This window comes from Podarcis pityusensis (genome assembly GCF_964106645.2).
Source record: "Podarcis pityusensis genome assembly, chromosome: 12".
In the NCBI taxonomy this organism is placed as follows: Eukaryota; Metazoa; Chordata; class Lepidosauria; order Squamata; family Lacertidae; genus Podarcis; species Podarcis pityusensis.
Genome location: NC_138037.1, coordinates 53217462 through 53231579, shown reverse-complemented (window position 1 = coordinate 53231579; position 14118 = coordinate 53217462). Strand labels below are relative to the sequence as shown.

At 45.4% G+C, this 14118-nt stretch overlaps 1 protein-coding gene across 2 annotated transcripts in view; it reads left to right on the top strand.

Moving 5' to 3' along the window:
* TBX20 (T-box transcription factor 20) overlaps positions 1 to 14118 on the top strand; it is a 43830-nt gene that overhangs the window by 22637 nt on the left and 7075 nt on the right. For both annotated transcript variants that reach the window (XM_080975933.1, XM_080975934.1), the window contains exons 5-6: positions 78 to 236; positions 5468 to 5544. In XM_080975933.1, the coding sequence (XP_080832059.1) occupies positions 78 to 236; positions 5468 to 5544 (236 nt within the window). The remainder of the gene's footprint in view (positions 1 to 77; positions 237 to 5467; positions 5545 to 14118) is intronic.

Here is a 14118-nt window from a genome sequence, read left to right as displayed (position 1 = left end):
TGACTGCACTTTAAATACCCCACAGTAGTGAGTGTTGACTTGAATCTGAGTAGCTCTTCCCTTTATCTCCTCTCCAGATAATCTTAAATTCAATGCACAAATACCAGCCTAGGGTGCACATCATCAAGAAGAAGGACCATACAGCTTCCTTGCTCAACCTGAAGTCTGAAGAATTCAGGACATTTATATTTCCAGAGACTGTGTTTACTGCTGTCACTGCCTACCAGAACCAACTGGTGAGTGTTTTATAACTCTTATTAGTCTTTTCATCAATGCTACTACTGGACTGAGAGATGAAAATGAGGGTTGAGTGCCTGAATTGCAAGGATGAAGAGGTCCTCCCCCTCTTTCCCTGCTACTTTTTGTGCTTGTAAACTGGATCAGGCCCCTGCAGCGGGTTCCTGTTGAAAACCATCCCCTCCTTTGGAGACAAATATGGCGGGGTAGCAGATGATACTCAACCGATGCAGGAGGAACAGATGCACTGTTTTGGGATTGGGGCTGGATTGGGGCCCTGCAGCTGCTTTCACTTAAAAATGCAAGTGACCTGCTTAAAAAGTGTGAACAATGTGACATGATTTGGTCCTAAGGATGTCACGAAGTCTTATGTCTTCTTTGGGCAGACCGGCTGCAGCATTACACTGCAATCGGAAGTCGTTGGGTGTTTGTGATGACATTCCAGACACGGTGAGGAAATACAGTGGTACCTCGGGTTAAGTACTTAATTCGTTCCGGAGGTCCGTTCTTAACCTGAAACTGGTCTTAACCTGAAGCACCACTTTAGCTAATGGGGCCCCCTGCTGCCACCGCGCCGCTGGAGCACAATTTCTGTTCTCATCCTGAAGCAAAGTTCTTAACCCGAGGTACTATTTCTGGGTTAGCAGAGTCTGTAACCTGAAGCGTATGTAACCCGAGGTACCACTGCATTGTAACATTTGGGCATTTTTAATTTAGAAAAGGGACGCGGGTGGTGCTGTGGGTAAAACCTCAGTGCCTAGGACTTGCCGCGGCGGGGTGAGCTCCCGTCTTTCGGTCCCAGCTCCTGCCCACCTAGCAGTTCGAAAGCACCCCTAAGTGCAAGTAGATAAATAGGTACCGTTTTATAGCGGGAAGGTAAATGGCGTTTCCGTGTGCTGCGCTGGTGCTGGCTCGCCAGAACAGCTTCGTCACGCTGGCCACGTGATCCGGAAGTGTCTCCCGACAGCGCTGGCCCCCGGCCTCTAGAGTGAGATGAGCGCACAACCCTAGAGTCGGACACGACTGGCCCGTTAGGGCAGGGGTACCTTTACCTTTACCTTTAATTTAGAAAAAAGCTGAGTTAAGGGAAATGATAGAGATGTATAAAATAACGCAGCTGGGGGTGTGTGGGAATGGATAGAGAGAGGCTTTTCTCCATCTCTCGTAATCCTAGAATCCAGGATCATCCAATGAAATGGAATGTGAGAAGATTCAAGACAGACAAAAGCACAGGAGCCAACTCCTAAGGGTCAAGGGGTCTTTGGCCCTCCCAATAAAATATTTGAGGGGATGCCCCCCCCAAGTTGATGGACATTGCCAATGCATTCGAACGGTGTGCATGCTTGATCTATTATGCGGGCCGGGCTTACCTGGGCCCCGCAATATTTTATTCAGGTTAGCGCCCCTGGGCAAAAGGAAGTCTGTCTTTATACTGTGAATGTGGAATTTGCTATTACAAGACGAAGCAATGGCTACCAACTTGGATGCCTTTAAAAGGGGTTAGACAAATTCACTGCAGATAAGCCTATCGGTGGCACCAGCTATGGCGGCCATATTCCAAGTCTGTAATTCTATGGTTCTATGACTCTGCTTCTGGTATTGAAGCTGCTGTGTGGTGAGAGCACTATTCTGTTCATGTCCTGCTTGCGGACTTCCTATGGGAATCTATAATTTTCTAGGCTGGTCTGGGGAGCAGTTTCACAGAACAAAGAGGGCAAACGACTTCCCATGAGCCAGTTCCACAATGGAACCTTCAGAGACTTTGACGAAAGAATCTCCCTCTGCCCTTTGCTTTGTGAAATCTCAAAATAGCTTTCTGACACTCATCCCTAAGCCATGTCAGAAAAACTCTTCTCTGGTCCCGGATGAGGGGCTCCCATCCAAGCCATTTGGAGAGGTGTTGCTGGAGAATCACAAGACCGCACTGCTTATGTCTGAAAGGAGAACAGCGTTTCCCAACACCTTCCTAATACAGGCAAGTCTGAGCTTGCTGATGAAGCCGTGAGACATGGTGCGTGATCAGGCTGAAGCTGAATGTGTGGCCTGCAGCCGCGACAGCATGATAGATCTCCAGATCTACACTGGGCAGGTAAATGGCACCAGCAAGGCCCAGTAGGGGAATGGGGAATTCTAAACCCTTTCTAGACAATTTCTAGAGTCTGATGTCCATCCAAAATGTGCATCTCATCAATCCACAGGGGCAGACTCTCTACAAATTCAAGACCAGAACACATTCCCCATACCCTCCAACATTCCTCAGATGAAAATAGGGACATTTCTCACTCCCTGCAATTGAACCTTCTCAACCTGCCGTTTTTGGGGCCCTGGCCCCGCCCCCACAGAGCATTTCTGTCAGAAAAAGGGCAGGTGCCATCGCTACACCAATGGGACACAGCACACACACCCTCCACCACCCTGAAAAAAGCCCTTAACCCCGATTTAATTTTATTCTTTGGTAGATTTACAAAAGGAAAACACACACCACTAATTTTTTTAATATTTTTTTTAAGAAAGGGGCAAGATTAGACGCAGATGCACAAAGCAGTTTTTTTTAAATCAAGACTTCTTGCGCTCCACGAACCCTTTCTTGCCACGCAGGGTGGCCCTGCTCCTCAGAGCTGGCGCACCATGCGCGGCCCGCCCTGATTTCAGTAGCACCCTTACTTTGTTCCCCCCAAAATGAATCTGTTTTGACCAAATGTATACGTAGTTTCAGTTATTTAGATGCTTAGAACGTGGCGCATTTCCAAAAGGCTCAGAATAGTAGATAGCTGCATTTTTGGCAGTTTACATCCCTTTTGGGACGCGGGTGGCACTGTGGGTGCCACCCACAGAGCCTAGGACTTGCCGATTAGAAGGTCGGGGGTTCGAATCCCTGTGATGGGGTGAGCTCCCGTTGCTTGGTCCCTGCTCCTGCCAACCTAGCAGTTCAAAAGCACATCAAAGTGCAAGTAGATAAATAGGTAGCGCTCCAGCGGGAAGGTAAACGGTGTTTCCATGCGCTGCTCTGGTTTGCCAGAAGCGGCTTAGTCAGGCTAGCCACATGACCCGGAAGCTGTACGCCGGCTCCCTTGGCCAATAAAGCGAGATGAGCGCCGCAACCCCAGAGTCAGTCACAACTGGACCTAATGGTCAGGGGTCCCTTTACCTTTACATCCCTTTTAAAAAATAGCCACAATCTATCACATTATCCACACTGAACACAGTGCGTCTTGTTTGTGAGCAGCAACCCTCTGTATGCTTACATGACAGGGACCTCTGCTGAACGCAACTATGCTAAGTTCCAAATCTTCTAGGTTTTCAAACCCGATTTCAAAGGAAACTTACCACATGGAAGTAATTGGTGTATAAATGAATTACGTAAATTAAAAATAGAATTTATCTGCCTGGTAGCTATGTGTTTACCCTTCATATAGATCCTACTGTCTTATAAACTTTGAATTAAGCTTCAGGCCTATGGGAGGGGGGGAAAGGTGTTTGCCTGGACAAAGCAGTTTTAGAAAGCTGTGGTCTGATTCTCCAGCACATCCCGTAAATACTGCCAAATTTCCCTCTGGAAATCCTAGAGACAGAGGCTGTCGTATTACGTATGACTAATGAAAATGGAACCTCTCTTATTTTTGCCATTTCTTTCACTGCTGGTTTTAAGGGGGATGATTACATTTCTGCGGGTTATTAGATAAGGGCTAAATACATTACACTTTCAACAAACTATCTCACATTTAAGATTTAAAGGTCATGCATTTGTTTAAACAGTCAAGCCACTACGGGAGAGTTGAATTGTAGGTCAACTTTCATTTTTACAAGCTTTCTTGGAGATGTTCTCATGATTCATTTGGGAACTGGGAGTTTAAAAAATGACGGCAACAGCATCCAACAAATCTGCAAACCACCTTCCCATTCTGATGTTAAACTGGTGTTGCTCCTGTACTGAGCATTTTCTGTGCAACAGCCATGCTTTGTGGATTCCCTTTTTATGGAGCATCTGCACAATACTGTGAAAAGAGTCCTGTTTTGTTTGTCCCCCTGAACAGCTTCCATTTTTTTTTAATTCGGAGCTTAGAAATATTTTTTTGAAAAACAACCTCAGTTTATATTTTTAGGATTAATCTTATTTTTGTGGTGGTAAATTGTGTTTTGACATTGTGATCTACCCTGGGACCTCAGGGTGAAAGGCAGGTAATAAGTAAATAAGCAGATATTAACTACACCATTTCCCCAGGCAAACATGGCTTATCTTTCTTGTTTCTGGCCAATTCTGTCTTATCTAGATTGCTCCAGATAGTTGTAGATTGCTCACCATAGTCTTCTCCATGGTCCATCTCTCCTCTGTAGGAATCAACTTTGTCACTTTGCTTCCCTTTTGAAATGACATTGCCAGAATAAGAATAATACCATCCCACAGTGAGAAAAAATATTTGCTTCTGTACTGGTGGTGCTCAAGATTGAAAATGTTAATTCCCCTCATGGAATTGAGATATGTCTACCCTTCATAGTATTTTTTAAAAATGAGACAACTTTATTGCATTCCTGTGTAACCAAGTCTCAGTTTATCACCCTGTCAACATTCTCCACACAAAAACATGTGGCCATTTTGGATGGTTATTTTGGCGGAGATGCCGTGAACTGGTCCAGTCCTGAAGAGGAGGCCTGGTTTCAGTAGCTGTCCTGGGTCCCAATAACACCACACTCCTGATTTACAATGGTTTGAGCAAGAAAACCAGACTTTTACACTTTGGGGGCTTTCACAAATCCCTAAGGAGAAATTTTTGCTAGACTTATTGAAATGTTTAGCTTTCCTTGGGAATTCCTGGGATGTTTAACTTGAGCAGGAGCTTCTACTTTTGCTGCAAAATTGCCTTTGACAGTTGAGGGACAGTTTAGGTCTCAAGAAAGTTCTCGTGTCTTGTAGCAAGCCTCCTCACCTTTCACAAAGTTCCTCTCATGTCCTTCTGAGGAGAAATATGTATTACAAAAAATGCTTCACATTTTGCTTTAAGGGAAATTAAGTGGCAACAGCTATAGCTCCTGAGCCCTGAATGGTGGTCTTCAAATGCCATTACAGAAGAAGCAAGAAGTCACGTCTTTGCCAGCCTGCCTCTGAGATGAGATAAATTGGGTAGAAGCGCAGCAGGGGACTTGGTATGGATGGTTTGGATGGGGTCATGGGCTGTAAGACTATCTCCTCAAAAGCTGGCCGCAAATGCACTCTGCTCTTCTCTGTTTCCAGATAACCAAGCTGAAGATTGACAGCAACCCTTTTGCTAAAGGATTCAGGGACTCATCTAGACTCACTGATATTGAGAGGTAAGGAGGACTTTTTGTTTACTTTTTGTTCAAGATAAGATAATGCTGAGGAGAGAGGAAGAGCTGTCGTGAAAAGTGTTCTGTCCTCTCCCACGAAGCTGTAGCGTTTGCAAGTTCATGTTGCACTGTAAGAGGTCTCAGGTAATTTATATAAATACTCAAAAATAATAAGTTTGCTCCCCTGAAGATCCCCCCACCTTTTCCAATTGCTGCTCTAAAGGCAAAATGATCTCGTGAGCTGGCCACTCAAATAACTCATATGTCTATCCCACATAAACACACATATGCATGACTTCGTATAAAATAAACACATAACTTAGTGGTTGCCGTTTATCTCTCGCATTTTTAAGTCTTTCTCATGTCTTTTCTTAACAACCTGTATGTCTTTTTGTCCAAGCCCACAACCAGAATATTCACCTTCTCATTCAAACCCTCTGCAAGGTCATGGAGATAGTCCCCATCAGACTATTTCAGAACATGAACATGCTTCTTCCTTTGTTTGCTTGTGTGAACGTTTGTTTGCTCATAAAGATGTTGATGGAACCTAAGGGACAAGGTATAGGTTTAGGACAAGGTATAGGTTTTTCTAGATTTAAAAAAAGCCTCATTAACTCCAACCAAAGGACAACTGGAACCCAGTGCAGATATTAAGGAACTGTTGTCATCATTAGGCACTCTCTTCTCTTTCTTGGACCATTGCAATGTCCTTTTGTCTCATGAGAACGAGAATTTGCATGGCCATTTTTAATGGCCTACTTTGCTCCATTTGTACAGTGGAACCTCAGTTGTCAAACGCTTCAGAAGTCGAACGTTTCGGCTTTCGAACACCGAAAACCCAGAAGTGAATGCTTCCGTTTTCAAACGAGCCTTGGAAGTTGAATGGCTTCCCAGGCGCGGTTCTCCATTTTTTCAATGGATTTTGCCAACTGGCAATTGTGCCTCGGTTGTTGAACATTTCAGAAGTTGAATGGTCTTCTGGAAAAGAATTACGTTTGACAACCGAGGTTCCGCTGTAATGGGTGTATGAAGACAACATGTTATTTCTGTCCCACATTTTAACAGTGTGGTCAGATCATCTTGGTCCCTTAGCAGGATGGCAGCTGGTTTAGCACAGATTATTTTAGCTGGTCATTTGTATGCCAAGGGCAGGATCTCAATCCCAACCCCATTCACTGAATACCCCCAGCATCAAAATCATTTAAAAGGATCATACTAAATCAGGCATTTCTGCAAGAAGACGGCAGTCCTTACTAAGAAGTAAGCCCCACGAATACATAGACACCTGCGTGCAACAAAAATGGTTTGGATTGGGCTATTTATATACCACATGATTTCTGAGGTTCAGGTTACACCCCAGTCCAGCTGGCGCCTTGGGCAGGTGCCCTTACTTACATGCCCGGCTTGCTATGTGATTACCACTCCGTCAATAATGTGGTGACCTTCAGATATTCTTGGATCCCTTGTCTCATCAGCCACAGGAAGCATGACCAACGGTCAGGGTTGATGGAAGTTGGTGTCCAAACACATCTGGAGAGAACCACACCAGCTACCTCAGGCCTAGTGGATTGGAAGCAGGTCGGCTTAGTGCAAATTTATACATACCAAAAACCTTTCATTACACAACTCTACTCATTTCATTGAATGACGGACCTTGAAAACAACTTGTAAAGTTAATAGAGTCTCAACTGCCATTTCTGGAGACAAACAATATTATCAGTTCCATTTACATGCCTTGGCACGGACGGTTTGCCAGTTCACATTCACACCTTCTTGAAAGGTGGATATTTGATTAGCTCTTGTAATCAGATAATCCATTTTTTGAATGGACTTCCTAAGGCAGACACACTTTTTTGTATGAACAATTTGGGCTATAGCATGGTCACCTATGCTGGGCAAAGCATCTGTGAGGACTTTTATTCCTTGCACACTGCCTGTCTTTGGGTTGACCTAAATAGTGTGAATGTGGGACAAAGCTTTGGATTTAATTTCCAGATATTTAAGTCTGCTTTTTTTCCTAACTAGCCTTTAGGGAGGGAAGCAAATCAGATCAATTGATCTTTAGAGACCTAAAGAAATCAAATTAGGCTGGAGTCAGTTACCGCACTAAACCATCTAGTAATTGGATTGCTCCATGTAACTGATTGAACACTGCTTCTATCTGCCGCAATAGAGGCTGGGCTTCCTTTCGGTTGATCTGAGAGAAAAAACACATCTTTTTATGACATGATGACAGACATTGCACTTTTCTAGCCTAATTGAATATGTTTTTTATAAATACACGACTCTAACAATTTCAAACTTCCCATTTCAAATTTACGGTCTCTGCCAGGACTTAATTTGAGCCAGGGCTCAACGCGGAATCTGTGAGCTCAGCCTGTTTTCGATGGCAGGGCTTTGTCTAAGAAAGCATCTGAGCATAGACAGAGTGCTTTCCCTCCACTGCTGAGATCCTTGTTGGGGGAACACCTGGGCTTAAAGGCAAACTTCATACAGAATGGTTTCCAGGCAGGTTGAGCCTTAGCCCAATACCAGACTGCCTACTCAGAGCTAGGTAGCATTTCTGCGGGCCCAGTTCTCTGCAAATGGATTCCTATCGGTATTCTGTTGTATTCAGAGCCAGAGAGTTCACTGTCACTGCCCCCTTAAGCATAGTTTGCATGTCTACACAGAAGCACATGGGCGAGGCCATCTGAGTGGATGTTGTTCACTCAGCCATTGTTCTCCCAGCTAGGCTCCCATCACAGGTAGGACAGCCATCATACCATGTTGTGATCATGTGATTCTGATAGCTGCACATATACTACAGCTGCATATGGCTGTTGTGCATATGTGTGTGAGGAAGAGGATGGTACAGTTTGTTTTTGTCTTCTGCCTTTTAGTCACCCTTCCCTTCTTCTGCACTGAGGTGCCTGGTGAATTTATTTTTATGCCTCCTTTGGAACCCATTTCGATGACTCACCTCTGGTGGTTGTTGTTGTTTTTTGCAATCTGGGCATTCTTCCAAATGTGCAAAGAGGCAACTGCACGAAATGAAAACCTTTTGAAATTTAGAACTAAAGAAGTCCTTCATGCTCGTGACTGCCAAGCCATGCACTCCACATCCGCTTTTTGTCGGGCGTTGAATGGAGAGGCAAATTTGATTCGTGAGGTTTTATTATTTGTTCTCTCTCATTAATATTCTATTCACCGGCAATCACTTAAAAACAAAAGAGGAGAAATGATGAGTGGGTGACTTCTTACTGCATGGGTGGCCAGTCTATGGAACGGGGAGAAGTCTGCGACTCTTGGGGATCAGCCCCTGCCTTCCCTTCCCCGCAGTGGCAAACTTTGGGCCCTCAAATTTCAGCGGTACCCTGCGCCTATGCTAACATTTGGTGCTTCCCTGCTTCTCGTGCTCTGTTCCACAGCACTGCTGTGGTGCCCCCTGCAGTGTGGCTGAACCAGTCCCGCTACCCTAAAACCACTTCTGTTCCCAGGGCAGCCCAGTTGCCTCTCCCAGTAGGTTCGAGTCAAGAGACTAAACACATATGGTTGCACAAACAAGAATGGGAGTTGTTGGCACCTGCCTGTCTCAGGAGACAATAGAGTGCGCCTCCGGGGGTGAAGTCATTAGCAGCACCGGGGTGCAAGCCTAGGCAGTGTGCATGGAGGTCCTGGGCTGCCCAGATGACAAGACCCACCTCTCGGCCTCGCTGATGTGGTCCAAAGGAAAGGAAAGAAGAGTACCGTATGTTCTGGCATATTAGGCGACTGGGCGTATAAGACGACCCCCCAATTTTTGGTGTTAAATTATAGAGTTTGGCCGACCGCCAAGCACCGCCAGGGGCAGAGTGTGCACCCCTCCACTGCCTCTGCCGTCACAGCAGCCCAAGGGGAGGCGTTTGGTGGGCGGAACAAAACCGAAACCCGCCACCAGGAGGGAGGGAGGCCCGGCCTGGCTCCCTCCCTCCCTCCCTCCCTCCCTCCGGGAAAAGGCTGCGAGCAGCCGCCTCGGCTTCTGCTGCCCTCACTTGTGGGGATGCCCAGCTCCTTGGAGGCCCGGGCAAAGCCGCGCACCACCTCACCACTGCAGGCTCTTCATGGCGCCCGCGAGCTGAGCGAAGCCCGCGCGGCCATGGCGGAGGCCGGATCCGGCTCCCACAACGACGGCAGCAGTAGGCAGGCGGGCGGGGGGAGCGCCGCGCTCGGAAGGACTTTCTGCAGTGAGGAGAGAGCAGCGGCCAACGAACACGCGCTGTGCTGGTACGGAAGAGGAGGGGCCACGCGCTGCGTCACAGGACGCTGCGTCCCCTTCCGTGGGGAGGGAGGAAGAGCGATGGCAGAAGGGGCGCCTCTGCTCACCACAGGTGGCTCCACATATACCCAGCGTATAAGACGACCCCGGACCTTTGGGGTGATTTTCCTGGGTTAAAAAGTCGTCTTATATGCCGGAACATACGGTAATAAATTTGGCACCAGTTTACCTGCAGGAGTTGCCAGAAGGAGGCGTACAAGGCGACACCCAACCGTCTTAGGGACTTCACTCCGGTTTTGTGTAGGGTTTGTTGCTTAGCTTTTTCTTCTGAAGATAAACTACAAGGCAGCGGAAGTTTAGGATCAGAGTTTTCTTTCTACCTTTCCAGGTTGACGAGCCCCATCTGCCCCTTACTTCCCTCTACAGACAGCACATGCAGAAAGTGCCTTCTTCACCATTGGACCCACAACTGGTCTCATCTGCTCAAAGAGCGGTGCTATCTTATATTTTGGGCGTACCTGTTGGGTTGCTTTTGCTTGAGCCCTTTCCTGGAATTGCTGCTCTTTGTTAACTCACTTTTTTATGGAGAGCCCAGCTGACCTTGCTGTTGGCCTGTTGGAGTCCACTGTTTTTTGTACTGACCTGTGTTTTCCAGTCCTGATTTGTGGGTTCATTTGTTTTGGTCACAATTGATGTATGAGGTATTTCCAGGCCCTGTCAGCTTTACATGGAGAAGGGCATAGCTCACTGGTGGAGCATCTTCTGTTGCCAGTCATTGTAGACCAATACGGAGCTAGATGGACCCAACGCCTGACTGAATATGACAGTTTCCAGTATTCCTGTGTTCTTATTAATAAATCTGCTCTGTCCTATTTCCACATCAATCTGTAAATTAAAAACCAAACGTTTGCATTATTCTTGAACATAGTTTTTTCATCTGAGGTGCATTTTTGTGCACGTTGTCTCCCAAAGCATGCATTTCGTATGCATTTGAACCCCAAATACAGATTGCTGGTACTTTTCTGAGCCAAGAACCTCAAAATTAGGAAAAGTAGGAAGATAAAGGGATAACTGTATTCCAAATTGTGTATTTGTCCAGAATGTGTGAATCTGTTTGGTTTGCTTAAAGATGTGAAATGAATAAAATTCTCCTCATTCCTAATATAATATACTGTATTTTTTGCTCTATAAGACTCACTTTTTCCCTTCTAAAAAGTAAGGGGAAATGTGTGTGCATCTTATGGAGCAAATGTAGGATGCGCAGCTATCACAGACGCCAGAACAGCAAGAGGGATTGCTGCTTTCACTGCGCAGTGATCCCTCTTGCTGTTCTGGCTTCTGAGATTCAGAATATTTTTTTTTTCTTGTCTTCTCCAAAAACTAGGTGTGCCTTATGGTCTGGTGCGTCTTATAGATCGAAAAATACGGTAATTACAAGACTGGCCTGCCTAATGTAAACAGGCAAAGGGTTGTTGAGGCTTTTAGGAGCCCAATCATCTGTAATTAAACCTTTCCTGTTTGCAGCCCATTTTATTGAGTGGGTGGTGGTGATTATTGTGCCGAGAGGGCAGAAAACCAAGAGTGTTGTTAGAGAGTGACCTAGAGGTCCTAAGTCATGAATTTTGTGCACCAGGTTTGTGCCTACAAATGGTTCTCCGTTCACGTCAAAGGACAAGGAGCTCCATGTGTGCTTAGAGCTGTCCCATCCATTGAAGTGAATGGGGAAGTCATCTAGTGCTGGGACATATATATGTGCTCATGTGTGTGTTTATTCAGAGCTCTTGATTGGAAGCTATGGCTTCTATCAATCATGGAAGAGAAATATCTGTAGCATTTGTGACTGTTCTTTAGGATTGCTTTTAATGGATGGTATTGTCAAAGTTTATCTTCAGAGAAAAATGGCGTTAAGCATCTGAGGCAATGTATATCTGACTTATAAACATGCCCAAAGCTTTTCTAAAATTAAAGTAGAATTATATAATTATTCACAAACTGACTGGCTCGATATGTATCATTTTTGAAAAATGTGCAGTTGTGCAGTCTAAAAACACCCTAGAATGAATTTCTGCCTCAAATTGCCATTGACGTATTTTTATGGGGTAGAATTGTAATAGGAAATATATTGATCTGCCTGCTGGTAATTTATAAAATTATCTGCATCTGCTTATGAAAAACACCATCGCAAGGTGGCGGTGTACAGTACAAGGTGATCTTGCAGCCTAAGAACCTGTTGAGACATAAATGAGAGGAATCTTAGCATCACTAAATTGGGTGGCAAAGCTTCCGCTTACAGGTAGGGTCAGTCATGGTGCTGATCAGCTATTTGTGAAGAGAGCTGGATCCAGTCTCTGCCTGCTCCCCATATCTTAGCTTACATTTGTTTGGGGTCATCAGAGTACTTCCCTAGTGGCTGTGCGTGTTTCAGCTGCATGTAGGAATTATGTGTTTTGTATTTGAAGAACATCTGGAAAGCAACAACGCATGGATTTTTGTGATTTCAGGCTGTGACCCCCAGGTTTTCTCACATATGTGCTAAATCATACATGGCCGTTGCTGGAGAGCAATTATTCATGTGTATGTAACAGTTATGGGGAACCTGCTATCTTCCCAGATGTTGTTTGACTCCAACTCCTGCCATCCCCAACCCACCTGGCCCAGTAATCAGGGATGGAAGGAGCTGAAGTCCAGCAATTTACAGGCTTCAACTTAGGTTTGTCATCCAAATACAATGGTACATTTGTTCTCAAACTTAACCCGTTCCGGGAGTCCGTTCGACTCCCGAAACTGTTTGAAAACCAAGGTGTGGTTTCCAATTGGCTGCAGGACCTTCCTGCACTCCAGCAGAAGCTGCGTCAGATGTTTGGCTTCCAAAAAATGTTCGCAAACTGGAACACTTACTTCTGGGTTTGTGGCATTTGGGAGCCGATTTGTTCGACAACTAAGCCGTTCGAGAACCAAGGTACCACTGTAATATAAAAAATAAAAGGCTTGCTTCTGCAGTTACCTCTGTGCAGATGTTCACAGCACCTCAAGCTCAGGGGCTGGAGCCACAGACGCAAGTCTCAAGTGGCCTCAGGTGATCTTGCCTTACAAACCGAAGTGGAGCTGATGAGCGCTTCCTGGCAGCGATCTCCATTAATGCCGCAGGGTTCTTGCCCATGCTTGACGGAAATGAATGGAGGTTGGGTAGGCACATGCTTGGCGAACTGCACTACGTTAGAGGTCAGGAACAGGAGACATTGGGGATGAGTCTGGTCCCTTGAGTATTGCCCGCTGGCCCCTGACATGCCAATTTGCAGACAAGAGAGGAGTATAGGAAGGAGTTTTGCTGGTAATCCGGCGTGACAGATGAGTGGGACCAAAACCCCACCTTCTACCCCCTCCTTAGAGCACCCCCCACCATCGAAACCAGTAGCTGAAAAAGTAACTAAATGTTAACACAATGGAATATTTACTTCAAGGGAGTGTATTGAACCAAAGCCTGGAAAGCCTTGCTCATCGACTCCATGGCCTTTGTAATAACATGAAATGGTGGTGTTTTTTTTTTGCATTTCTCCTTTTGCTAGAATCAGGGGAAAAGGGGGCATTCAGATCCATAATGTAACCAATGTAGCCTCTTTCTCTCCCCCTTCCCCTTTCCCTTGTAAGATCTTCTGGGAGATAACGCTGGATGGCCACTGTCTTCAATCACTTAAAAGGCAATAATTCAATTATACCCTCCTCTCAGTAGCAACTGCCATTGCTTTCTGTCCACTTCCAGTCCCCGCAAGTAAATTGCTTCAATAAGATTCTCCTCCCTCTCCCCCTTTCACTCCTTACTCTCATTTCCCCTCTCCTGCAAGAGGCTTGTATATGTAATGATACCAGTGATATTCCAAGGACAAAATATTCTCGGTTCTTTTGTAAGGAGGTGGGATCACTGAGATGGATTTATTGCACTGTTTGGTAAACTGTCCTCCCCATTTTATTTTATTTTTAAATGTAGTAGGCTTTGCTGAAAGGCAATGCACTTTTAGTTAGCCTGAGTTACCAAACGCGGGTTCAGCAGGGATCTCTGCCAAAGGCTAGGTTTAAATGGCTTCAATTAACTGGATTGTCTATGGGAGCAGGGATAGACAGCTGATTTGAAGTGCATCAGGTCAGATTGGCCTTTGGGGAATCCTGATAGATAAAATGGCTTTGTTCATTAAATCGGTTCTTCTTCTTACTACTACTACTAAGCTTTCTAGCAGTGCAGCTGAAATCTATGTGATGTTTCTTGTTAAGTATTTGAAAAAATGAAATGAAACTTCGGGTGAATTCTGTACTCATAGTGAACACACAGAAAAAGAAGCAAATTG